The sequence below is a fragment of the Serinus canaria genome, chromosome 1 (genome assembly GCF_022539315.1).
Source record: "Serinus canaria isolate serCan28SL12 chromosome 1, serCan2020, whole genome shotgun sequence".
NCBI classification, from domain to species: Eukaryota; Metazoa; Chordata; class Aves; order Passeriformes; family Fringillidae; genus Serinus; species Serinus canaria.
In genome coordinates, this window is record NC_066313.1 from 33,584,679 (window position 1) to 33,612,460 (window position 27,782).

Sequence of the window (27,782 nt, forward strand, 5' to 3'; positions counted from 1 at the left end):
TGAACCAGAGAACTGCCAAGTCATAGCATTATTTGGGGATTAAATCCTCCTTGCATTTTAAAACCTGACAACCCCAAATTTCCTAGTGTCCTTTCTGGCAGTGGTGTTTCAGTTCTGTTTAGGAGGGCGTCCGAGGAGGTCTGTCTGTGTAAAGATCAGGCTGCTGGAGCCAAGGACTGGGTAAGAGCCAAGCAGGTCTGCAGTATGGGGTCTGACTCTGGCTTACCCCAGATCTCCCTTCTTCCTAATGTGCAGGAGGGAGAGGGAAAGACCAGACTGCCTTCCGTCACCCACAAATAAATTTACAGATGCAGTTGGGTAAAGACCAGGCATTGAGGTGAGATGTAAGTTTCCAGGGATTCCACTAACCAGCAAGACTGGGTATTTCCCAAATTCAGTAACCTTTGCTGCATTTAAGCTCATCATGCCCAAGGGGCTGGATATTCTTTGCTCAAAACCAGTTTTGAGTGTAGGAAAATTTGACTTGGCCCTGATTTTGCTCTGCCTTTTTGGAGGTTCTGTCCTACACCTGACTGTGTGCTGGATCCTGGAAGTATCTCAGTAACTGGAAGATTACAGGACCACAAAGAGAAACACTGAGATGGTCAATCAGTGCTGTTGCTCAGTTGATTTTTAACCAAGGAGCCCTTATCTGTTTCACTGCTAAGCACACAATGTTTTCTGTTTTACTTGATAGTGCAGAGGTTAAGGTGGGACCAAAAACCCCTGGGAAGTTAAATTAGGTCCTACCCTGATTATATTTCCTTCCTGTGCTGTGCAAATTCTTCCAGGACCCATATCTTCCCTTTTAAAGTACACTGCAGGGAGCCCCAAGAAAGAACACAGAATTAGAACAAAGTTTGACAAAGAAAAGAAAGATTATTTTGACAATACTAGAGAAATTAGCTTCCAGATAATTGAAATATAATTTAGTATACTTTCAGTGAATCCATCTAAAAAAAAAATAATTAACTTTTGCCATAAATTGCAGCAGATACAGAAAGTAACAGCAGCTTTTATATTAATTCTTCCATAATCAGGTCACAGAATCTTAGGCTCACAGAACTGTTTGGTCTGAAGGGGACCTTAAAGATAATCTAACCATGGCAAACCTCTTGCCATGGGCAGGGACAGGTTGCTCAGAGCTCCATCCAATCTGGCCTTGAACACTTCCAGGGATGGAGCATCCACAGCTTCTCTTGGCAACCTATGCCAGTGCCTCATCACCCTCGCAGTCAAAAACTTGTTGTATCTAACCTAACCCTACCCTCTTTCAGTTTAAAACCACTGCTCCTTATCCAATTACTACATGCCCTCGTGCAAGCCCCTCTCTAGCTTTCCTGGTACTGCAAGTGCTGTAAGGAACCTTCCCTGGAACCTTCCCTTCTCCAGACTGAACAACCTCAGCTCTCTCAGCCTGTCTTCACGGGAGAGGATCTCCAGCCATCTGAGCGTCTTTGTGGCCTTCTCTGAACTCTCTACAACAGGTCCATGTCCTTCTTGTGTTGGGGGCCCCAGAGCTGGACACAGCACCCCAGGTGGGTCTCACCAAAGATAGAGGGGAGAATCACCTCTCTTGCCATGCTGCTTTGGATGCAGCCCAGGACACGGTTGGCTTTCTGAGCACAATTCATGCCTGTTCCACAGCCCAATGGATACTGCTGTGCAAGGTTTTCATGACAGTCAGCACCATTTCCCCTCAAATTCACATCCTGGTATTCATTATTCTAAATAATTTTTCTCCTTCCTCCCTGTCTTTGGCATTTTTTGTTTGAGGTGGGGTTGTTTCTTGTGGCAGCAGCACAGATTTATGCCAGATCAAAGGAGAACACATTCTCTTGTATTTCCTTCACTAGGTCAACCTCTTTCTTTTGGACAACTCCACCTCTTCCTTCGAGCTTCTCCTGGTAAATCAGAGAATTTCAACAGACTTAAATCTAAATCACCTCTGACAGGAGCGGAAAGCCTGACCTTCATAAATTAACATGAGATTTGCTGTTAACTTCTGTAGGCCTGACGTTTTCCCTCACGCCCATAAAAGTTTCTCATGGTTATTAGAGCCAGTGCATACACATTTTTCTTAGGAAATGTGAGGAAAAGAGAGAGAGGGAAAGAGAGAAGACTGGAGACATGGAATAAGGAGCACTGACTGTTTTTCTAATGAAAAGATGGAGCTAAGTCCTTTTTCGCTCCCTTTTTCACTCATTGCAATATAGAAACTGTGTTACAGCCTCACAACACCAAGAGTGTCCATCCCATTCCCCAGCCTGCATGGAATCTCAGATCAGGACCAATACACCAGCTCTTCTCTCTGTATGCCCACAAAAAAAAATCTGTGCTCGTCTTCCCATTTTGAAAAACACTTCAGTGAAGTGGAAACAGAGAAGGGACAAGGATAGTGGTACAGCACACTGAAAAGGCTTGCCTGAAGAAAGTGGGGGGAGAGAGAGCAGTGGGAACCTTTGAATTACTTTGCCAGCTCTCAGAAGTTCCAAACAGGCTGAGCCACTTTCAGCAGCTTTGGGCTCCCTCTGCTTGCACTACTTTCTCCTCACCTATTCCAGCCATGGTCTTCACCCCCTCATTCAATAATCTTGTCCCTTACCAATGACTGTCTCCCACCTACGTGTCCTGACAGCCTCTTCAGGGCTTTCTGGCTACACAGGGTCTCTGTGAGGCTTTCCACAGACATTTCCCTTCAGTTAGTCACAAGACCAGTCTTTGGCTGGCTGTGGCCATGTTACCTAAACACACTGCTGAACACATTCCTCTTCTCATGCACTGATTTCAGCTGCCTCTAGAAGAAGGCTGAACCAGGCTGGTGGCAACAAGAGAAGTTATGACAACTGATGTTTTTACAAGAAGTAGAGATTGTCTAAAGGGGTTACAATCAAACTTTTGGGACAATAATCTAAACCCCAGTTTTCCCACTCACTTCTGGTCTCCAGTGTTTTATAGAAGAGGGAATGGAGACAATTCTGTGGTTAGGGACAAGTCTGTGGGATCATCACTTTTGTTTTAATTCCATTTGATTTGGTCTTAATGTGTCCAGAAATGGCAGGTAACTTTCCCTCTTTCCCTCCTTTCCCGTCTGCTGCTCAGACAGCACAACACCACGAAAAAAAGTCACTGATCAGAGCCAGACCTGCTGACAAGACAATTCTGTAGATTGACTGATGTTTCATTTACTCATTTTTCTTCAGAGACGCAGATCATTATTCTGTCAGACCTAATTTTCACACCATCTGCATCCTGTTAGCTTTCTCCAGGTTCAGCTTAATCCCAACATGTTTTGCATTGTTCTGCAAGCAGTTCTCAAGGATACTTACATTTGTAGGAAAAAAAGTGAACTTAGGCAAGTTTTTTTCAGTCCCCATAACTGTTCTCCAATGGTGATACAACCACCTCTTCCAGCCCTGCTCTCAGGGGATGCCAAAAGCTTTTCAGGAGCAGCTGAGAACTTTATACTTTCAAATACCACTGTGTTTATGAATTAACTAGTGTCTTGGGAGGCTGTGGTTGTAATAACCTACCCCTCACCATCACAGAAGAAATAAAACCCTGATTCCATGCCCTAAACTTCCTCTTTACTATCTTTTTTGTGACTATAGTAAAGAGATAATTTCAAAGATACTGTCACAATTAAAAGAGATCCTCAGGCTTAAAACATACCTTTTAAGTAGCATTGCAGAGGTTCATTCCTGTGCTCCCTAAGGACCCCCACAGTACTCATTAAGTGCATTTACATTAAAAAAAGAGCAAAAAAAATCGAAATACTACTATGCACTTTTTTTTTTTTTTTGTAGAGGCTTTGTGTCCTTACTCTAAAGCAAAAAGGACTCTCAAGCACAGTCTGAAAGCTTATAGGGCTTGTAGAAGCCTTCCTAAGGAAATGGTGACTCTGTTTGTTAGCAGGATCAAAGAACCAAGATCCCTCCTTCCTTCCTTCATTTAGTGTCTCAAAGTTGCAAGCCCTGCTCTGGTACATTTCATTCTTTCCTTCTAACAAACATCTGATGTGTATAAGGGGTTCCTGGGCTTTGAAAAGCAAACACTTCAAGGCACATCTTCCTTGGATACCCTAGGATAGCCTGTCCTTTGCTTGGAGCCAGTTTTGTTATCACTGCTGCTGAACGTAAGCAAACCTGCCCTCCCCATGCCTTGAGCAGCTTGCTTCTGCTTCAGTGCAGCAGCACAGCTCCTGTCCAGGTGGCAGTGGCAATTTGGATTACTGCCAGCCTGGCCCAAAAAGGACTTGGATCTACCCAGATTTATCCTTGAACCATCATTATACAGCAGCATGGACATCTGTAGAGGCAGAGGGGTGGTGGGAGGGAGGAGTGAAGGGATGCCAGGGCTGGATTACAGGAGACAGTCTGCAAAGCTGCACATGTGCAGACATAGGGACTGAAGCTGTACAACTCTGCAAGAAATCTCCCTTAATTCTGAATCACCTTTGATCATTATACACTGCAACAGATAATTCTTTATATGAAACAAGTCTTGTCACCTTGGGACTCTTATTTTCAGTCACATCCTTTGGCCTTGACAATGTGCAAACATCTGGGTCCCCTCACCACCTTTACAGAACTGGTGAATCAAAGAGAGCAATGGATTTTCGAAACAAAACTGCAACCACAAGACACAAGATGAGGAGGAGCACAACCTGAGAAGTCCCCAAGAAGTGAGTGTGTTTGCCTATCCAGTCCTGTACTCCTCCTGTTTCTGGCCACAGCTGCAGACAGGACCTATGCTTAGGAAGACTCCTCTTTGGACATGTTACTCTTCTTTTGTGCTTCTTTAACATGGTTTGATCATGGAAAAGAGATTTTGACAGGGTTCTTAATCATTACTGCAGAAGAGGTGCTATTGCTTAGTACTTTAACCTGTACTTATAAATTACATAATAGTTTATATTTCTTATTTCAAAAATTCAAAATACAAAATGAAACTGTACTTTAGCCAGAAGGCTGTAATGCTTATTACATGCTTTAAATAAACAAATATTGTTAAATCACCAGGGAGCTGGCTGGAAAACAAGACAGGAAAAATGTATTCAATATAGACACCTTCCAGCAAAAACTTAATAGCTCTTAGGCAACAGTGCCTGAATGTAATTTTTATAAATTTTATGGCCCCACCTCTATTTCAGTCATTTTCAATCTCTGGGGCTTAATCACATTGGAAGAAGTCTGAGGTCAATGGGAAAAAAAAATCCTGCTTGAAGGATTTAAAGCAACTAGTAAAGAGAAAGGCAGGAGGAGTTTGGGGAAGGCAGAGAACCTGCTGGGGCATTAGGAGCTATGCCTGGCCCACCAGAAGAAGTGGGGAAACTGTGGGCATCATAGATAAGCTGAGAACAGTTAAATGCTTGCAAGTGTTTTTGTTCCTAGTAGCTCTTTTCTACTGTTAAATATAGAAGAGCTGTTCATTTAGACTGCTGGCTGGATAGCTTTTTGAAAGAAAGGAACACCAGGTGTCTTATTCCATTTGGAGCAGATAAATCTGCTAGCAGGGAGTTTATGCTGGAGCCTGACCTGGAAGGAGAACTCTGTCCACTGGCCCCATAAAAATGCAGGTTAGAGAGGTTTACCCTTTAAGGGTTTGTATATAAAGATGAAGAAAGGGAAAAGAGGCGTTGAGTCCTGCAATTACAACAACAGTATCTGACAAACAAAACCTGCAGGCATGTGAGCATAGATAAATGTGCTCTGATAAATGATTCTGAGAGAAGCCCTGCTGGACGTCTTGGGACTGTTTTTAGATGCTGTTGTACAAGAGCTGCTTTGTAAGCAAGTTACGTGCACTGTGATCCTTCCAGGCTCAGCCTTCAAGTATAAAGCCAAGCACTAATGGGGCTGAGAAAGATCCCAGCATGGGGAAGAAGCTAACTGTATCCAAAGGTTGCTGCTGCTGTGGCCACAGACAGACTGCACAATAAGCTGTGCTATGTGGGCACATCCATCCATGCTGGAGCACAATGTGGGGCTTTAAAATGGAGGTTTTAGCAGAAGTATTGGCATCTTACCTTGAACTATGCATCTTGCAGGCCAACTCCTAATGTACATAATATGCTCCAGGACAGAAAATATATCCTCCAAGACAGTAAGAGTCAGATTGAAAAAAAACAGCACATATATATACTTCCCATTTTAGTCTCATCAGTTTACATAATATAACAGTTCTTTTATTTTCACAATAAAAACATTAGTCTGCTAAAACAGCCTTGATTACATCCAAATCTGAAGCTAGGCTGGAATTCATTCTGTATCTTCAGGGAAACAGACTCCCCACCAAAGGAAATCCAGTGTACCAAGGACATGGCCATTTGCTCTTTCCTGAAGAAGCCATAGGCTGGAATCCAGAAAAGACCCAGCCCAAATTTAGCAGCAAAACTGTTGGACTATGAGAACAGACATTCCTATCACATAAGTAAAATAATTTGGATTTAAAACATGAGAAAGACAGGAGCTACAGGAAGGGGAATTCTCCAACAGAAACAACTGCAGAGAGTTCAGCATGTGGAAAGATGTCCCTGCTTTCCTGAAGATAACAATGGATGGAAAATACAAGAAGCAAAGCTCCCAAATATTGTTTTAACTTACTGCAAGGTAAAGGCAGCCAGGAGGCAAAGACACAGTGGGTGTACAGCAGGAATTGCTGCATGAAAATTGATTACCTGAGAATCAGCAGCTGCTGCATTAATATTGATTACTTGAGAACTAGCAGTGGGCTCTTCTCTGCCTGACAGTGCTCACAGCTCAACACCTGGAAACACAATCTGGGCTGTCTTATCTCTGCTACCTTTTACTCATGCCCAGAAGAAATTAGTGTCCTCCCCCTATAAAAAGTGCAGATCCTTCTCTGGTTTCCTCATACGCACTGAGGAGGAGGAGGGGATAAGATCAAGGCTTGGATAGATGAATGACTTTACCACAGCCCAGCAGATCCACAAGTTGCACATCAAGGCCCAGAACACAATTACCTGGCGCAGACACAAGCCAAAAAGCAATCATGAGGAGCAGCTCATATGAAGGAATACACTGGCTTTATTCGGAATTTTCATCACAAGCAGGAAGCAAGCATGTTTGCCAAGATAATCTTATACATAAAAGTTATTAATTATCTTGTCTACACAGCCCTTATGTCTTTGAGGTGTGCCTCAGGGACCCGCCGTGACCTAGACTCAGTAGAACTTGCCTCAGCTGCCCCATCTATAGCACTACTCTCAACTGAAACTGCAGTCAAACCTCATGCTTGTGAAATACTTTGAAAATGGTATTATTCCATTCCTGTACTTTGCAAATTTCTATTGCAAAAGCTTAAATGTTCATCTGACTACTGGTACATTTCAAGGACCAAAATATTTAAAAGCCTACAAAGAAAACTGAACTGTACCATTGAATTTTCAGGCTAGGTTAAAATGTACTTCAAAAAGCTAACAAGGGATTTATCTAAGCATTAATCATTAAAAAAGAATTATGCAGAATGGGGTCTTCCAACATGGTACAGAGTGCTTAATGTTGCATGACTTTATACAGTGACTGTTCTGAGCAGAGAGGGAGGCACTGATGCAGAGCATCATCTATGAAGATGATTCTAGTGGGGTAGTTTGTTGAAGTACATACAAAAGTTCAAAATCAGCACAATGTATCCAAACCCCAACAATTACTCAAACAGCATTGCAGAGGGCACTCGGTGCTCCTGAGACAGCAGATGGGGAGGGGTGCAGCCCTAAGTTCAGCAAGCTCTTTGGGGACTGTACAGCACTGTTTGAGAACAAAACCACTCTGTTCACTGTTTATAGGAAGAAGTCAGGGCTATTCTCGACTCCCCAACTCATCATCAAATGTACACACACGAAGCTGCTGGCTGGTTCGCTTTTTGATGAGGGATTGAGTTTTAGATGTTTTGGGCCACCCACATAAAGATGGTGTCGATACAAAAGAAACATTCACATGAAATTAAAGAATTGCAAACGCAGTCTCTTCACTCACCGTGGTCTCCTGAAAGCCAAACCATACTGCTGACAAGCCAGGCCAACTGTTGGGGTGTAAACTATGGGCATGAATTTCTCAATATCAGAAGTCAGCAGTCGGTAAAAAAGCTTCTCATTCCTGTCTTGCAATGTCATAAGAATAATATACCTTTAAAGTAAAAAAAAAAAGTTATATATCAGTATTTATGGTAGGTCACAGTTTCACAAAAAGCAGTCATTGGTTCATTCAGTATGCACTCAGTTCTCCCAAGCCCTGACACTCTTTTGTGCTACTGGTACTTGATTTAAAGTATCATGAGCAGGTACTTGGAGCAAAATTTCCCAGAAGGCCTGGTCATCTCCCAGTGACAACTCACAATGACTCAGCAGGGCTGGATGTCACACCCATGCACAACCTTAGAATTTTGAAATTAGTATCAAAAGGCATCATACACAGCTATCAATACAGAATTTTCAAGATCAACATAGATATTTGTGACACAGAAAAGTCAGTGCAATTGGTCTACAGAGTAAGAGTCCTACTGCCTCAGTCCTCAGATCACTGAGAGAGATGGAGATGCAAACCCTAGTGTCCATCACAGCAGGAATCAAACAACATTTTCCATCAGTAACCCTGTTGAACAATACTGGATGCAACGAAAACTCAGAAAGGTTAGTTTAGCCAATACAATATCACTTCTGTTTCCTTTTTATTTTTTCCTAACACACTGTCAGTTTTTTTCTGTTCTTCCATCCAGTGTTTTAGTGAATGTATTGGGGAGCATACAGATAGGTGCATGAACTACATGGGTTCACTCTACATTCAGTCCCCTGCTTCTTTCTTGCAGCCAAGGTACACCAGAGCTCTCCAGTAATGGAGTGGTACAAAAATGTAACATCAGTGGACCTGTTGGAACAGGTCCAGAGGAGGGTCATGAAGATAATCAGAGGCCTTGAGCACCTCTCCTCTGAAGACAGGCTTAGAAAGTTGGCGTTGTTCAGCCTGAAGAAGGGACAGTGCTGGGGACATGTAGCAGCTTCCAGTATCTAAACAGGGCCCAAATAAAAGCTGGAGGAGGACTTCTTACAAGGGCATGTATTGACTGGGCAAGAGGGAACGGCTTCAAACTGAAAGAGGGTAGGTTTAGATTAGATATTAGGAAGAAATTTTTGAGTGTCAGCATGGTGAGGCACTGGCACAAGTTGCCCAGAGAACCTGTGGAAGTCCCAGCCCTGTCCCAGCTCTGTTCAAGACCAGATTAAATAGGGTTTGAGCAACCTGGTCAAGGTGTCCCTGCCCATGGCAGGGGGTTTGGGCATAGATCATATTTAAGGTCCCTTTAAACTTGAACTACTCTATGATTCTGCTGCTGGAGAGTATGGACAGCTGGAAAAAAGTGACTCGGGGGAAACATTGAAGCAGAATCCACAATTTTTCCTCAAGGCTTTAAAGAACTGAAAAGTAAAGGCAGAAGGGAGAGGAAATAAGATGTTTTTGACATACTTGTCCAGATCATTAGACTGCTTTTCAAAGTTTTTCATCACACGAAGGAGTTGAACGTCTGGGCTCAGGAAGCAAGGAGGAAGGAGGCCATGAATTCCCAGCTGTAGCCTTTCTTTAAGTGTAAAAGCCATTCCCTGGGAAGAAAAAATGAAGGCACATTCAAATGGCATACTATGCACTACCAGCTAGGATATCCAAGAAGAAAGCAAGCAACAGCATGCAGCCCCTGTGGGCCTGGATGCAGTCCTGCCCCACAGGGAGTTTGGGGTCCAGACCACCCAGACCTGCAGCTTCTGGATTAGCTGTCCAACACCAGTAATGCCGTAAAGACTCACACCCTTTTGCCATGTGAATTTGGTTTATTTCTATAGTGTTTTTACATATATTCTGTGTGTTTTTCACTTCATACTCTTTTTATATTACTTCATTAGCTCATGCCTACTAGTTTCCATGGCCTTCCTGGAAGCACAGCGATCATACTCCTTTACAAATCACATAACATGTGTAGAATCATGGAATCATTTAGGTTGGAAAAGACTTCAAACTTCATCAAGTTCAGCCATTAACCCAGCACTGCCAAGTCCACCTCTAAATTATGTCCATAAGTACATCTACATGGCTTTTAAATACCTTCAGGTGACTCCAACACTTCCCTGGGCAGCCTGTTCCAATGCGAGACTGACTCTCACCTGGCTACAACCACCTTCAGGTGGTTGTAGAAAGCAACAAGACCCCTAAGCCTCCTTTTCTCTAGGATAAACACCCCCAGCTTCCTCAACTGCTCCTCATCAGTTTTGTGCTCCAGACACATGCCCAGATCTGCTGCCCTTCTCTGGACACACTCCAGCCCCTCAATGACTTTTTGGAGGTGAGCCCAGAACTGAACATGGGATGTGAGGTGTGGCCTCACCAGTGCCAAGCACAGGGGACAGTCACTGCCCTGATCCTGCTGGCCACACTGTTGCTGATCCAGGCCAGGATGCCACTGGCCTTGCAGGACCCAGCACTTCACTTTGTTGAACTTCATACAATTTGCCTTGGCCCATCAATCCAGCCAGTGCAGATCCCTCTGTAGAGCCTTCCTGCCTCCACCAGATGAACCTCCCACCCAACCTGCAAGTGGTGCAGATGCTGGCAAAAATGTTTGAAAAACTATCAGCAATGCCAAGGAACCTGAGCCAGGACAGAGGGAAGGACTGAAACTAATTTTCCGGTTTGCCAGATTCATGCTTTGTACATACATGCTGTGACACTCCTTTCATTAGTGAAATGTGCGCTAGTGCAAATTAAAAGAAAAAAAAGTCTTCATATATTTTAGAAAAGTTATTCAGCCTCCAGGATAGCTGAAAACAATCTTTATCTCACAAACATTCTCATAGGACTTTCTTCTGCTCTGAAACAGGATAGAGTCAAATATTTTCAAAAATTGCTGTAAGAGCATAGCAGAGAGAAACTGTTCCTCTTCCAGCCAGCAGATGAGGAGTCAGAAGCTGCCTGGGAGGCAGGAGGCCAGGATTTTGCTGCCAAGCACAGAAACAGCATTGAGGCCTCCATCATTGTTGAATGTTGTACCCAGGACATATCTGTTTCTGCTGAAATGACTGACATTTCTGACACAAATTTCCTTCCTGGACAAGAGAAACTTTCCCCCACATGAGTTTCATAGCAGAACTGATCCATTCCCACAAGATAAAGTCTGAAATTTTGTACGTCATCATTTCTGAATTTAAGAAGAGAAGAGGCAACAAGTTCTCATCAGAAAACTTGTAGACATCTGCATTCTCCAGGCTGGAGACTTCTGAAGTACAGGGCTAAGATCAACACTGGACATCATCTTGGCATCAATATTTGGCTTTACATTGCCAATACTAGACCACAGCAGGGAAAATACAGCTACTGTGAATGTCAAAGTTTATCTACAATGAATGGGTAAAAAAGAATACTATTTCAAACCATTTAATTCCAGTGACCTTTGCCCATGGAAGACAGATAATGAGAGACAGAAATATTTGTCAGTAAATACTCTACTTGCTTGTCTAGAGAAAGTCACATCAAAGATTGTCCAATCATGGTTCAGACCTGCCCCCTGCTCATACCCTAGACCCGAAATGAAACAAGCAAATACAGTCAACCAGCAGTGGTTCCTCCTCTGAAAAGGGTAGAAAAAGCAGAAACATAGTATCCTAGCCATTTCTGCATCCAACCACTGAAAATCTTCTCGGGGTAATTTTTCAATAGGAAATAAAGTCCTTTCAATGGTTTTCCAAACAATGAAACAGTGAGAAGTTTCAATATTTCATCAAATTATTACAGATCCAACACAAAAAAAACTTTCTGTATTTCAGCTCATTTCTATTCAAAATAATACCATGATGCCTTACAGAAACGACAGCCTGAATGGCCACTACAGTAACCCTTTCTTGTTTTCTGGCTTGGGCTCTGCCTAAATGACATCTCCATCTATTCCACAAGAGCAGGAGCAGCTCAAACTGCTCCAACAGCCCAAACTGTTTAAACACAAGCACAGTTGTGCTTGTTAGTACTCTAAGGCTAAGCACGGCAATAGTGACACACAACATCTCTACTCACTGCATTTATTGCAACTCTGCATTTATCTGAATGAGCTATATACCATACACGTGTGATGAGGAACTTGCTGCTTTCACAACCAGTTAAATCTCCAAAACACTTTTCAGTACAGAGCTGGTCCATCATCCAGTGCCTCTGTGGCAGGGCTGGGAGTGGTACAGAAATTGCCAGCTCTAACATTAAGGCTGCTTTCTGAAGTTTCTGTGAAGGCCCAGGAGTAAGACCCCATGGTGCGCTGGTTATATTCACTGAAACAGCACAGCGTGAAATGAATCTGGAAACACATTCTGCCCCAGATCAAAAGCTCAAATTCATTGAGGGATTGCTATGTTTAAGATTAAAGCTTTTAGATTTGGGGGTTTTTTTTTAAGACTGCCTGAAAGCCATATTGTACCTCTCTTTTTCTGGTCTTGAAAGGTCTAATGATTAGATGATGAGCCACAACCTTGCAGAGCTAAAGCCAGGTGCTGCAATTCAATTTTAAATGTATTGGAAATGAGTTGGCGTGGAGAGGGCAGATGCTATGTCACTAACCAAAAACAAAGGCAAAAATATCAGCTGCCCACAAGGCTTCACGCTAGAGAGAGGCTAAGTGAGGGGTTTTGTTCTGAAAAAGGCTTGCTGCAAATAACCTCAAATGCTTCTGTTTTCTTACTGCTGACAGCACCAAGTCTGTTACATGGCAGGTCCCTCTTTGCAGTTCAATCCCATAAAAGCCATTTATTTTGTAAACTGAAGGGTGAAGCCAATTCACAGATAATGATTAGTTTTATCACTGCCTGCACTTTATAGCAGTGAGAAGGGGGTGTTTCACTCAGGGCTGGATACAAGCAGGGGGGATGCTGGCAAGGCTTGTGTTTATAATTTACTGGTTATAGATCAGCCTTCTGTAGGTGAGAATAAAGACACAAATGATAGTTCCTATGGTATCAGAAAAGTACTTTTAATGTAATGGGTGCCTCATCAAGGGCTGAATTATTCTTTACCTGGTGCAGAACATCCAGAGTCCAGTGTAACTCTGATAATCTCCAGCTCCTGAGCATCTTTTTGGAGCAAAGCTTTGGCTTGCTGCATCTATCCATATCGCTGTGCTCTAGAGAGCAATGAGCAGCCACAGCACAGGGAGGGCTGTGGGACTTCTTGGATGGCCAGGCCAAGGGGTTCATGCAGTTTATCCTGTCCCAGGCCATTGCCCTCTGTGATGCTGGGACTCCAGCTGCAGCTCTCAGGAAACCTTTGGGACCACATCCTTCATCCATGCAAGTGAAAGCTGGTTTGGCAGTCTCTGAGCTGAGTAAACAAGTGAACATCTCCAATCCTTTGGCAACAGTCCCTGCAAATGGGAACTTCCTAGTCTGACTAGAGCAGAGTGCTGGAAGGGTACACTGGGGAAACACAGACACACAGGGATCACCACTGCAAGCTGCAAGAGCAGGTGCAGTTAATCTACTTCTCCTAACAACTAGTATGTTAGCAACCAGGCTAAGGAAGACCCAATAGTCAGGGAACTTAACAAGTTTATTATATACAGATTTTTCCTGTAATGTGTTTTCCATATATTTCCATAATGCGTTTTCCACCTGCCCAGTTTTATGGTAGGGATGTACTTTGACTATCTGCAAGCAGAAGTTCCTCCAATAAGGAGTCAGCATCAGAAGCTAAACCAATCCCCACTGAGACTGTACATGGGCTGGGGAGCAGAGAGCAACAGCAGAAAATATCCATTTTCTTCATGAAGAAAGATTCTTCTACAGAGATCAGATGCTGTAGTAACCTCCAGTGACCTCCTTGACTCCAACCGATTTGATAAGCTTCTTCACAGTGTTCCTTCTCAGCTACTCAAGCTTCTCTTCCTGGTGTGGAGGGACTTACAGGCACTGAAATCCACCCTGGAAAAAGCTTTGCAAATTGAAAATATTTGCAAAAAAGGAGGGACATCAGAGTGGCAATTCTTTCTTTTCTCCTTTTAAAAGTCTTGTAGCTTGATATTACCTTTAATTTGAATGTATTTGTGCTCTTAAGCTTAGGAAAAACTCAAACCTGTGATGCTTTGGGGTATGGGGAAAACATCTCTGAAACCTGGAAAGAAGAATCCCCTCTGTGTCTTCTCAGCAGTTATTGCTGGGCAAACCTTTTGTTGACTGTGATTTACAAACTCTTCTCACACTGCCTATTCCTCTTTCTGAGTTTGCAGTCACTGGTTGAAAAATCCCTCACTCTCAGCCATCCCCTTTCCCACAAAATGATATGAGAGTGGATTTCTAATCCTTTCATACTGTTCATCCTTCCTCCCCCACAGAGCCTGGGAACACTATTAAAAACTCCAAGACAAAGGTAATTAAGCAACTCAACTTTGTGTTCATTTTAGTTCCTGGGGAACCATCTTTAATGAGGTCCTCTAATTCAATTACAATGTAAGTTGTCCCTAATATTAATGAGGTTTTACCAGTAACTCTTTTGTTCTGTGCAAGTAACTTTTTTCCACTGGATTACATTTCTATTATTCTTCTCGGTGACTTTTGATTTACACCAATGTACGACTGAGCAGAACTGGAAGATGACAAAGCCCCTATGCCAGAGGGACCTGATCCTGCACAGTTTAATCTCACAGTAGTAACCACTTTCCTGGTGAGGACACTCCTGCTGCAAGATGTGGCAGGGTTCCAGGCAAAAAGCAAAGCTGTGCTGTTCTCATGTGTTGCAGGAGGTTTTCTTCAATAAATAAAACTCATAAGGTAAATGTCTTCAGGGATTTGTTCATTAGATCTATAGGAAGAACTGCAGTGCTAAACTCCTCAAGCCCTGCACTCTGATTTCAGACTGCAGTGGTACAACTCTATACCAAAGTTAGCAGAGAACACATTATGATTTCCTGCAGTTTGTCAGCCTCCAGGGCAGCAATTTGTCCTCCACATCAAAAAAATAAATGAATCTATTTGGTATAGACTTAATGTGTTTTGTCTGCAAATAAGTTTCTGTTACATTGAGAAAAACAGATTTTTAAAAGATGAATGACACAAAATTCCCCAAAGAATAGCTTGTTTGGCACACTTGCTTCTTCTCACAAAAGCAATGTTAAGATCCTCACAAAGTTCTAGCCAAGCTAATGGGAATATTTCTTTGGCTCTGTGGATTTATAGATAAGTCTTTTGATTTTGACTAGATTCACAAATGTGTTTATATGCATGATGTGTCTAAATACAAGCTTCAGTGTCTTTTGGTAAAGGAGAAAACTAAAATCACTTCAGGGAGAACAAGACTGCCATATACAGAAAAATGTGTTGGCATGAAGAAGAAAAACCCCAGAGAAATCCTGAGAAATTATGAGGAGCAATAGACCACTGCAGATGGTGGGGGACACATGGTGAATGCAAACAACCAAGCAGAAGACCATTCCTGCCTGGATCAACCTAAATCATGAAGCACTTGCTGGTTTCCCTCTCATGTGTAGCAAAACATTGCAGGCAGGGGTGGCCTGATGGAGTAAGCAGCAATGAGGACATCAGGTTTTGGGCTGCTGCCAAGCTATTGGGCAGAACCCTGAGGCAAACTCCAAATTCTCAGTTCCTCACCAAAAGTATCCCATGTAATCCTGGCACACAGATTCAGGAGATTGCCCCTCCTAAATCCAAAGCAAAGGAAGTCGCCCTGGTGCCTCTCCTACTTTATTCTCCAAATAATTCCACATCAGTTTTACACTTACAACTGTCACAGCTTTTCATGCCAATTAGTGAGTGAAACAAGCTAGTCCAGGATAGAAATATCTCATAGTCCACATGCCCATGTCTCAGCCAAGGGGAAAGCTATTATTTCTTCTCATGAGGAAAGGGGGCAGGGTAAAATCAGTTTCTTCAGGCAGTTTGCCAAGCACTAACCCAAATATTTCAGTTACTGTGATGTTGGAGACACACTTTTCTCCCAAATATAATGTTGCCACTAGACAGGAAGAATGCAGCACAAATGACAATGCTTGCTTTCCCAAGCCTCTGAAAACCAGCCATCATCATCAATTTGAAAGAGCAAGTATGCCTGAGAAGAAAGATCAAGGCAATTCTAAGGTTTAAATGTGATCCAAAACATTAAGAAAATGCAGTTTAAAAATCCAGTTTTACAATGTCTGGAAACTTCTCTGACTGTACATGCAGCTGATCATGTGAGTTGTGGCTGCATCCAATTTGTGTCTGGTGCTACTGAGAGCACTAACTTCCTTTTGAAGTCCCTTTTAAGTAAATCACATAAAATGAGACTTGTGCCCTTACTGCTTGCACACAAACTGCACCATGCTGTAGGTCTGGAGGGTGGGAGCCTCTCTGCAATTTGTATCTCTTTTGCTACTGCCACCCCAGCAAATGGGGCTGCTCCAAACATAGGCTGCAGCTGGATTACAGTTCACGGATGATTGCTGATGCTGTATTTGGTTAAACAACAATGAAAAACATTGCTTCAGCCATAAAATTAGCTGTTTCACAAGAAAACAGCTTGGATGCAAGCTGAATCTGAATGAAAGCAAAAGCAGTTTTGTTACTGACTGTACCAGAGATGTTTTCTCTGCCGTAGCATTCCTATGTCCTTGTCACTGTCCTCCTTGACATGCTGCTTCTACCAAAGCTCTGTAGAAAGGAACCAAAGCAGCAGCTTCTTGAGCATGACCAGATGCTCTTTGCACATCCTTGTCTAATCCAGGAGAAGCAGGCTTGGCTCCTGAACCATGATTTTGATAGCTGTGCAAGGAGATCTAACACATGTCAGCTTCAGAACATTTGAGATGTTTACAAAACATTCAGATACCCTCTCAGATAAAGGATTCTAGAGAAAGGCAATGTTGTCTTTTAAAAATCAGGAACAAGAGAAACAGACAAGGCTCTAACTAAGAAATTTGCCATCTTAGTAAAACAAACACACTGGAAAAGACACCCTGAGCTCTCATCTAATGATACAACCACCACTCAAAGGCAACTAAACACGCAGGTAAACACAGGGCACCCCACAGGAAATCTGTGTGAGCTTCCATTTCCTATGTGAGTAAATTGCACAACTTTTGTTTTTCCCTCGCTGCTTCTGCAGTCCTGCATGGCAAGGTCACTGATGGACTTCAATCCAGGCAGCTTGTGCTGAGGCTCAACAGAGAAACCATCCCCCAGTGCAGTGCCCATCACACTGAAACACACCGGAGGCATACAGCAATAAAGAGTGTCCAGCTTCCCTTTGGAGATCTTTGTGCAGTCCTCATCTGGCAGCTCACCTTAAAATTTAGCTGTACTCTGCCACGCTGATATTGTTCTTCCCACTTCTCAGCCTTCCAGAGATTCAACCCTCCAGTGGTTTTTTTCTCTCAAGGCATGAAGCAAGTTGCTTTCCTCTCTCTACGCCAGCATTTCTACAGCTGCATTTCATGAAACCCCTTTTTAAGACTGATAGGTAGCTAAAGGTATATAAATGCACACACACAAATATGTGTGCATTAATACACAAATATGTGTGTGCATTTATACACCTTTAGCTACCTATCAGTCTTAAAAAGGGGTTTTTTTGTGTATATGTATATACACATGTGTGCATGTGTATATACACATGTGTGCATGTGTATATACATATATACAAACACAGCCCCAGTGCATGTTCTTTTCCCATCCAGCTTCCAGCCAGTCCCAAATGATCTCCACGCTGACCTCAGGGGCCTTTCTCTTTGCCAAGCACATGTTTTTCCTAAGCACACATGGGCCCTCTAACTGTTCAAACTACTTTTGGCACCACCAGGAGAGTAGCTGGCCTATCATAACTACCTTATGATCCGTCTTCTTGTTCTCTTTGTCTGAATACTTTACTTCAAAAATTTTATTCCTTTTAATGCGTAGAGGAAAAAGGAAGATGCATGAAGTGCTCACATACATGCAGTCTGACCCTCTGTCTCCAGCTCTCATCACCTCTGTGTGCACTCTCCCTGCTTTGTTTACTGACAACTCAATGTGAGCTGTTGCTAAACCCTATGCAGTTGAATGCTCAGCACTTGGCACACTTGGCCCTGACACTGAAGCATCTGGGCTGCAATTTCTACAGAAACACAATACAAAATGATACATCCTTTCTATCAAACTTCCCCTTCAGGACCTCTAAATATTCTTCCAATTATACAGTCCTTTTATTTTCCATCTTTTTTTTTTGTCCTCAAAATTTCAGTTCTATTGTTTCCATATGGTGTGAGTACACTATGTCCAAATATTCCAGGTGACAAAATACCACTAATTTCATACCAGTGCTTTAATTTTTATCACTTTCTCAAGATTGAGCTTAACCACTTCAAGTTTCAAAAGCACACACTGCTCTATAAACTGTAAATCAAATACCTAATAAAGTTCCTGAGATTTTTAAAAAAGAAAGTTCAAAAATGAAACTCCTATCCTCCTCTTCCAACTGTTTTTAATCAAGGACAGTATGAAATAAGTTATCCAAGTTCAGAACAAAAAAAAAAAAAAAAGAGAAGGCACAATTACTCGGAGATGAAATTTGAAGATTAAACCCCTTTTGATTCCTTGAGCTGTCTGACAAATATTTCTGTGGGACAGCAATTGCAGCAAGATGTTATGAAATATTTATGTCAGTTTGTAACATGCGTGACCACATGTTGGTCAAGACAGCTGAGCTGTTCATTATTGCTAGGAAGCTGTAAATCACCCCTCTGGCAAACCTTCACATGAGTTTCGAAATAAATTGGTTCTGTTCTTGATCCCATTAGATGCTATAGCTTGAAATGCAAACAATATTATTGTTGGCATGGCTGCTGCCTGTCCAGCTCGGCTCAATTACTCCAGCCTGTCCTAGCTAGCTTAAACAAGTATTGTCCGAGGCTAAAGCAGTGGCTTCCTTCCTCCAGCAGAACATCCATTCCTCTGTACCCAAAACAATTTGGCTAAATGACACAAAGATGAAGCGTTACTGCAGTAAGGGTAACAAACAGTCCAGGGTCTTTGAATAAACAAGTGTTATCCCAAAATAATTTGATATATGGGTGATCCGGTAAAGATTATGGTTAAAGCATTGATTTCACTCATGCACCTCAGTCAAGAGACACCAATCAAACCTCTAAACCTGCTATTCAAAGTGGGGTTTCAACTTAATAACAGCTGCCTTGCTAAAAAGAGATTTTGCAGTGTGGAGAGCATTGGAAGCAGAGACAGAATCTGCAAATACTGGGAATGCTGACATGATTTTTGCTCATGGCCTGCCATGAAAGACATATAGGCAGGGCATATCTTTGGGAATAGACCCCTCAAACTCAGGTTTGAGGCCAAGGTTTTGATTCTCCTCTGGCTGGCATCACAGTAATGTAGCAACATCAGAGAAAGGCAAATGTAAAATAACTTTTAACTTCTCAGTGTTTGAAATAAATGAAGGTCTGGGTAGCCAGAGCTGAAAAGTTGGATGGAGACCTTATATTGACCTTTAAAAATAAAAAGGGCACTTCTAGGAAACATGGGGACAGACTCTTTAGTAGGGCCTGTAGTGATGGAAGAATGGTTAGTGGTTTTAAACTGAAAGAGGGTAGGTTTAGATTGGACATAAGGAAGACTTATTTTAGAATAATATTAATATTTTATAAGGGCATGTAGTGATGGGACAAGGGGGAATGGCTTTAAACTGAAAGAGGGCAGGTTTAGATTAGATACTGGGAAGAAATTATTTCCTGTGAGGGTGGTAAGACACTGTAAGAGGTTGCCCAGAGAAGCTGTGGATGTCTCATCCCTGAAAATGTTCAAGGCCACTTTGGATGGGGATTTGAGCAACCTGGTCTAGTGGGTGACGTCCTAGCCCATGAGAGGGGGCTGGAACTAGATAATTTTTAAGGTCCCCACCAACCCAATCCACGAGTCTGTGTTCTGGGGAAAACAAGGCTACAATTCACCATCAGTACGCTTTTGGCAGTTGTCAATGCCTGTGTGGAGTTTTATCATATCCAGCATCTTCTTCCTGGGCCTGAAACTCAGATGTAAGAAGCTACCACACTATCTATAAAATCTGAGTGAGGGAGCACTCCTGAACTTGTAGGTTACCATTATGTTTAGCATTGAACAAAACATAACAAGTCACACTCTGCTTTGTTACTCCTCACAATAAAAGCATGGTTGTCAGAGCATGTGTCCGTATGGCATGTCTTTTGTGTGTTTACAAAAGCTTTGTTTTCTGTCCCATCAGTACACAGAAGTGCTGACTTTTCCATGTCAGTCATTAACCAACATCACTTACTTTCCAGCAGTGTGTCTGACTTGCTGCCACACAGCAGCATCCCTTCCAAATTCAGGAGAAGAGGTTGGCATTTTTGACTGACTGATCCATCACTGATTTTGATGAACTAAGGTTTCTCTTGGAGGGAAGACCTTAAGCTGAGCAGCACCCCAGGGAGTTACTGAACAGTTTTTTAAGAATGTGCATAAAACTGCATCAGCAACCTCTCCAGTAAATAAAAGCCCTAGGCTGGACAGAGGCCCATGAGCCAGAGAGATGGAATCCCAGTCCTGATACTGGTGTGGGCAAACAGAGAAATTGATTTTTTGGTGTAGCTCTCTAATAGTATGCAATGGTGAGGAGAAAGCCAGTAGGATACTTTAGCCCCTACAGCAGGGTCAGCACTGCCCCAGGGGCTGACTCTTTCCAGAGCCTAAGGGGAGTTCCCAGTCACTTGGACACGAGCATTTCCAAGCTCAGGTGCATTTCCACTCGTAGAGCAGTTTCTACTGTGTTGTTACAACACAGATGTAGAATGCTTCTTCTGTCCTCTCTCTCTTTTCTGACTTTCTTTCACAGAAAGAACTTACGTGGCAGAGATGATAACGAATGCCAGATTATCTCGTGGCTGTTGCTATTTCCAGGATGTATCACTCAGAGCTTTCAAGAACGTCAGTGAACATTTTGTTTGGGCTGCAGTACTGACACACTCATTGCATTTCCTCTGATGACTTCCTGAAGCAAGGTTTTTGTTTTTTCTAGCTGATAGCAGATGTATGGGTGCCAGAAGCTAAGGAAATGAACACCATTAGTGCCAAATGTGCAGGATGAACCTGACTGCTGCTTCAGCACACAATTAAAAAAAACTTGCACTAAAAGTTGATTATTTTCACAGTTATTAGTAACTTGTTATTAGTACTTTCATGATAGCATTCTGTGTACAAATAATGTCAGTAATAACAAAAGATAATCCTACAGACAGTTCCTACACATTTACTTCTCTAGGCTGTGTTAGGCAACTTGGTACACACTTTAAATAGAGATCACAAAATCACTCCTGCTGGCATACAGTGGTGACCTGCTCCCTTTGGGACAGTGGCTGTTGTGAGTTCACAGTCTTCTGTTCAAGTGTACACACTGTATTTCAGCCAAAAATGTTAAACCTTGCTTTTTAAATAAATCAATCTCTCAAGTTGCTTCCAACCCATATTAAGATTTAGTGCACCAAGGCCTTGAATACAGATCGAATTTTGACATAGAGCTTAGTCTCTGAACCACTGCAATGTCTGGTGTGCTGAGACAGGGCACACACCGCATCCCAAGGCAAACTCTGTGCATGCTTCATGTTGTCAAAGATATCTAGCTCTGGAAGAAGCTTTCAGAGAATGTCAAGAAGATCCTGGGTGTGACCTTCTGGAACTAACCAAAAGCCTTTCCCTTCAGCAACAACGTCCCTAACAATTTGAAACAACCTTTTATTCCTAAAGCCCTGTCAACTCAACTCTTCAAAACCACAAAGCACAACAGAGAGCTTAACCACAGATGGAGTCTGGACTCCCCAAGGGAAAGAGAGTGGTGTTTCCATGTCTGAGTCCCAGAATGACCATCAGTGATATGAAGTCTAAAGATTAGCAGTTGCTTGTCTAAAGACAAAAGCAATGAGTTAATCCTTCTGCTAGAACAAATTTAAAAAATTAAAACTTTAAAACCAATTTGGATTTTTTTCTGAAAGCCATCTCTTCTGTCCAAAGCTTGCAAATTTGTTCTGAGCCGAATGCAGGCCTTCACTCAGCAGCAGGCTAGGGTGCAAATTATGAAGCTGACATTTAGGCCTAGCAAAATCAAACCCTCTATGTACTGAAACAGAAAGCAAAGTGGAATAAGATTCCTTTGTTCCTTAGCCAGAGAGTTTGGCTTAGCCATTAGCCTAGCCCTTCTTCTCAGCTTAAGAGAAACTGGACTCCAGCGGTAAAACCCTGGCTGCACAGCAAAAGTCATGTTGAATCCAGAACAGATCAGATACAATAAGCCTTTTTTTTTTGCTAGACAAAAACATAAATGTAAACAATGACAATTACTGCATTATTATTAAAAAATAAAGCCTCCTTTAAGTGAAAGCTGAACCAATGGCAAGACATAGAAAGGTTTAATCATCTAAACCTGCAAGGTCTTGTGAGGAGGAGGAAGTTGGACGCAGTGATGCTTATGGGTCACTTCCAGCCAGAGATATTATACAATTCTGTGATCTTACAGACTTAAGGTTTTTAAAATAAATGTAACCTTTGTAGCAAAAGAAATGTTGCATTATTAAGTTACATGTCTAGGAAGAAAATCTCATGCTTTTTCATTTATGTAGAATCAACAGAGCCAAATTCAGTATCAGGTACAACTGAAAGAGTGAAAGAGTGAAGTGCACTCTTTCAAATATAAATCTTTTAATTTCTGCTATTCTAAAATGCCCTCAACTTTGTGTCTTTGGATTTGAATTTAGCTAGCAGATACAATATTTTCTCTCCATTTGGGTTGGAAAGTCAACTTATATTTGATAAAGGAGAACTGGTTTTTCTTCACCATTCTTTTACCAAGAAAATGAATCATAAATAAAATCCACTTAGTCAAAATGAAAATGAAATGAAAACAAAATTTCATTTTCTTAATGAAAACAGAGTTCTACTTTACAGGTGCATTTAGGTACTTGTAGATGCATAAATATACCTACTTGGGTTATCAAAGATATGTTAATAAAGTATGTCTCTAATCTGCATTATGTTCAGATCTCAGAGATTTGAAACAGCTCTGTCTAAATACTTCCACAAGTCTGACTGGAAAGATACTAAGAAACAACATTCTCTATTGGCTGTATTTTATTTATTTTATAAACTATGTTTTCTCATAACATTATCCTGCGAGGCTGGGTACACACATACACACACACACACACACACACACACACACACACACACACAAAAAGAAGCCATAAAAATTTATTTAAGAGAGACCTTGCCAAATAGCCCTAATATAAAATTAGAATAAAGGCATCTGGGAAAGGAAAAGATAATACATATAAATGGATCTAGACAAGCTTATCTGGCTGCTCAGCTAAAAACAATGTCTTGGGGCTGCCTTCTGATAACAAGAACTTGCTTACACCATACATGTACATAAGCATTGCCAGACAAGGGGAAAGAACATAGAGGAAAATAAAGACAAAATACAAAATTAGGTTTCCTTCTTGTTACAGCCAGTACTTCCCTCCAGATCATTTACTCCAGCAGGATGCTGTTTCTGTACCACAGTGCTTTAACTCATGAGTTGCTTTTGCTACAGGGGTTCATTTTGTTGAGGGGGCTACATGAATTTTTCTAGATGTGTAAACAGTTTGTTGGATAGCCAAGTTCCTCACCTTCTAATTTTGAGAGCTTCTCTGCAATTTCTAAGGCTTAGAACATCCCAGTTTATTAAAAGAATGTGCACATGCATGGTATTGATATTTTTTTTAATGAGTCCCAGAATCAGTAGGAGGTTAGTGTCCCTAACAAAAGCGCTAAAGGTAGAATGGCATTTTGGGAAAGCTTCTATCAGTTGATTTCTTCTATTTAACCATGAATAAACAAAAAAAAAAAAAAAAAGAAATTAAAAGTGAATATTCAACACATTTTTCACATGGAGCCATGTAAATGAACCTTTTCAGTTGATTTTTTTTTTTTTTTTTTTTTGTATTTTGTTTAGAGGGAGAGAAAACAATGAGGTGCAGGTATTAAATTGTACCGAGGAGACAGACATACACTGTTAGTGTGGTTTTGTCAGCAAACATTTGATTACTTGGAGCTTTCTTTAGTGCCTGGAGCAGAGCCAGGTGGTGACTAGTGGTGGCACTGAAAGAAGAGGAACACGGTGGAAGTCAGTCACCAGAAGAGACCTTTTTTGCTTGTGCTTTGCCAAGTTGCTTGACAACGTGGCTGATGGAAACAGCTTCTTTTCATCAGTTACAATGCGATTCTTTCAGGCTCTTTCTCAGCTCAGCCTCATTGTCAGCCTTGTACACAGCCCAGTGCCGAGTTCTGCAATGAAGTCACCATAGAAATGACATGATGAGCATGTACTGACCTCCCAACTGTGTTTCCTGGTCCTGAAATAAATTTGAGCTCAGTTATTACGGCGCCTCTGATTTAATAATTGGCTTTTGGGAGACACTCAAATGCTTCAAATGGAATCTTTTCTTCGGGTCAAATCCCATCTCTTATTGTGGCCTACGGGAATTCTGCCATTGGACTTTAATGAGACAACAATTTGGCCATTAATCCATGAAAATTTGCTACTCTGGTTCACATGCCCTCCCATTTAGGACCCTGTTGTTCAATTCGCTCTGAACCAGCTTGTTTTCACTTTCAAGATAATTGTGCAGACTAAAGAGTAATTCAAACAACAAATTCAGCAAGAGCAGGCATTAGCTGCATTAACTGTATGGCTGCTGGCTGGACACTGCTAAACTCCACTGCAGCATCCTCCCAAACCTGCTAACAGTCACTAAGTCACTGAATAATAATTTCAACAAAAAGACAATAAAAGCACCATAAACAAGGAGTTTCTATGGTGCACAGCCTAGGACCATGAATATCTTTCACCTCTGAGAGAGAGGAGTCAATTCTTTAGGTCAGGAAACATCAAGGATCAAATTCTCTCTAGTTGTATATGAGGGCTCGCATTACTGGGAGTGTACCTTAGGGCACACCTTCCAAACTGCCTCTTGAACATTGGCTGATTTCTGGAAGTTTTAGTCTATCATAACATAGTGCATTTTTGTAGTCTTGTTTGAGTCGTAGGTCTCTGATAATCTTCAAGCAAGATACAAATGCTCTTGTAGAAATGTCTGTATAGTGTTGTTCAGCAGCTGCACACTTGTGTTCCTAAGCACTCTTCACAGACTTGCTTAGAAGCAATTCATGGACACCTGGGGCTCACAGATTAAACACCAGTGGTACAAAAAATAATGCAGATTTTCAGAGGTGACCAAGATCACAGTAACTACCACTAATTTCAAGTCTGTTAGATAACTTTTCCTACCTTGGCAATTGCTCATGGCTCTTGTTCACCGCTAATTTCAAGTTATACTCCTAGACTTCATTCCTACAACATTTTGCAGCACCCTGAGAAATGCCTTTATAAATATGATGGCAGATTCTCTGTGTGAAAGAGGGTTGAATGAAAGAATATCCATTTTTCCATGTCTCTGGTTAACAAAACATAGCATTTCTCTCCTGTTGCCTCTCATCGATCCTGTTTAAGTGGTCTGGCACACTCTGAAAATGCACAAGGGCTCTATTATGTCCAGGCAGTAGGTACAGCAGGTTTCACTGGACTGTAACTGATTTGTTTCAGATGAAGGGATGCTGTTAACCACCACTGTGAATATAATTGCTTAGTTGATTTCCACATTCTTGTCATTGTTGGCTTGGCTACTGCAAGAACAAGCTGGTGAGGAATTCCCTACTGCTGGTTAAAAAAAGAAAAGTAAAAAAAAGGAAGTCTTCAGGTCAAACCAGGAGTTCATCCAGACATGCCCACACCAGAGGCAATAAAAATAGGCCTTTTTACCACTTCACTGTTTTTCCTTTGCTCCTTCTTTAGACCAGAACCAACTCCAGAAGGGGAGATCCTCCAGGTGAAGAGGGAAAGGGACCTGTGCATATGGTCAGAATACAGAGGTGCCACCTCTGGGATGAACAATATTTTATTCCTTCTGTGACACATGGCAGGGTGCTCAGAAGCAATAGCAGACTTTCAGTGCTGGTTGTTGCCTGCAGTCTGCCCACACACAAAGCACAAAGCTCAGCTCCTGATGTACTGCCTCTGCAGCATGTCCTGTGCTATGAAGTTTGTGGGAAAGCTCCCAGATTTCAGCTGAAACCAGAGCTGGGTGCTTCCACCAGAGCATAAAGAAAATACACAGGTAATTTATCACACTGGGTCTTAGCAGTTCTGGATTTGGTTCCCTCCCCTTTCACAAGCTCAGACCAGAGTGTTTCCACCGTGGAGTCTGGTAGCACCTGCAGCCTCCAAGAAAGACTGATGCCTGCCTGTGCCAGACCCATACATAAATGGGGTCCATAGGTTCTGATCTAAAGGTTGTTGAGCAGCATAGCATTAGGAGTGGGAATATTGCAGGGAAGGTATTTGCAAAGGTGTAAAGTCTGGTAGTCCATGGGTCCTGGGTGTTCAGGAGACCTTAACATCTCTCTACTGCCAAATCCACTACATTTTTAATCTACATTCTTTGGATTTTCGTTAACTTTGTCTCTCCCATGGAAAACTCACCTGCGCATCCTTCCTCCTCTGACTTACTCTTTTCAAAACACCAGAAATGAAGGCCTTCTGTTTTTACAGAGGCTTTTGGACATGCTTTTTCCCCTCCATCTGACAAGCAGTATCAAGTGCATACATAATTCTTTATAGACTGGGACTCCTAAGCCTGCTTTCTTACCATTTAACTTATCACCTTCATCATTATTATCTAAATATGGGGTGTATCATATTATTCATTTCTCAGTAAAACTCCTTTACTGAGAAAAGGAAAATAAGGTGGAAGCACTATCATTTATAGCCTTTTGACATATTACTTGGTTTAAGTAGTTAACCAACATAAAATCTCCTTATGAAAAAAAACAAACTAAACCAAAAGAGCACTGTGGTGAGACACAGCCCTTAACAGAATCAGCCTGGCAGCATTAAGTATTGACAACTATGTTTGCAAGCTTTGCTTACCAACAGCACAGACACATAAGTTCAATGCACTCCAGGTACCAGGAGAGGACTGTAACTTGCAGATTGACTGAAAGAAAAGCAGCCTATTTCTTTTAATAAATACAAAGTTGTTGTTCTGGACTATGAACAAACCCTCAGAAACATTCACATTAGAATAGCCCTTGTCATGCATCACAGCCTTAGGGTCTAAAGCACATTGTAAAAAAAGATACAGGAGATCAAAACAAAGCAATGAAGAAAGGTGGGCTCCGTCCCAAAGACCCGACTGGTACAGAGAGGCAGGAGACAGCAGAGGAGCAGCACTGATTAGCATGATGAGCTTCATCCTCAGCACAAGCCTCGCAGTGCTCTCAGCACGCCTGCTGCCAAGTCAGTAAGTCAGCTCAAAAATATTTGTTATGTTAAAGTAATCCTCTGTGCAAGTGGTTTTAGTGTAGGATGACATTCGTCTCGGAGGTAAAACACAAAGGATCTTTGGCTGAATTCTTATTGTGAGTGACACGAAGAAAAACCCCTCGCCATAGGACACCGATTTATTGCCTATGGCCCCATTGAAATGTCTGCATAGAAAATCAGGCTACTCCCATCGAGCTGCATGACACCCAGCTGGGCATGCCGTGCAAATGAGGAGCTCACAGTGCCAGCTTTGGCAGTCACCAGGCCTGCTGAGGACAGACATGGCTAAGCAGGACAATCTCCTATAGCATAACAGAGTCAAGGGGTGCTTCC

At 42.0% G+C, this 27,782-nt stretch overlaps 1 protein-coding gene across 1 annotated transcript in view; it reads right to left on the reverse strand.

Moving 5' to 3' along the window:
- Positions 1-27,782, reverse strand: part of ME3 (malic enzyme 3) — a 117,322-nt gene that overhangs the window by 44,014 nt on the left and 45,526 nt on the right. Inside the window, exons 2-3 of the mRNA XM_050978644.1 lie at positions 9,483-9,616; positions 7,998-8,147 (exon numbers count right to left, since the gene is read on the reverse strand). Coding sequence (XP_050834601.1) covers positions 7,998-8,147; positions 9,483-9,616 — 284 coding nt within the window. The remainder of the gene's footprint in view (positions 1-7,997; positions 8,148-9,482; positions 9,617-27,782) is intronic.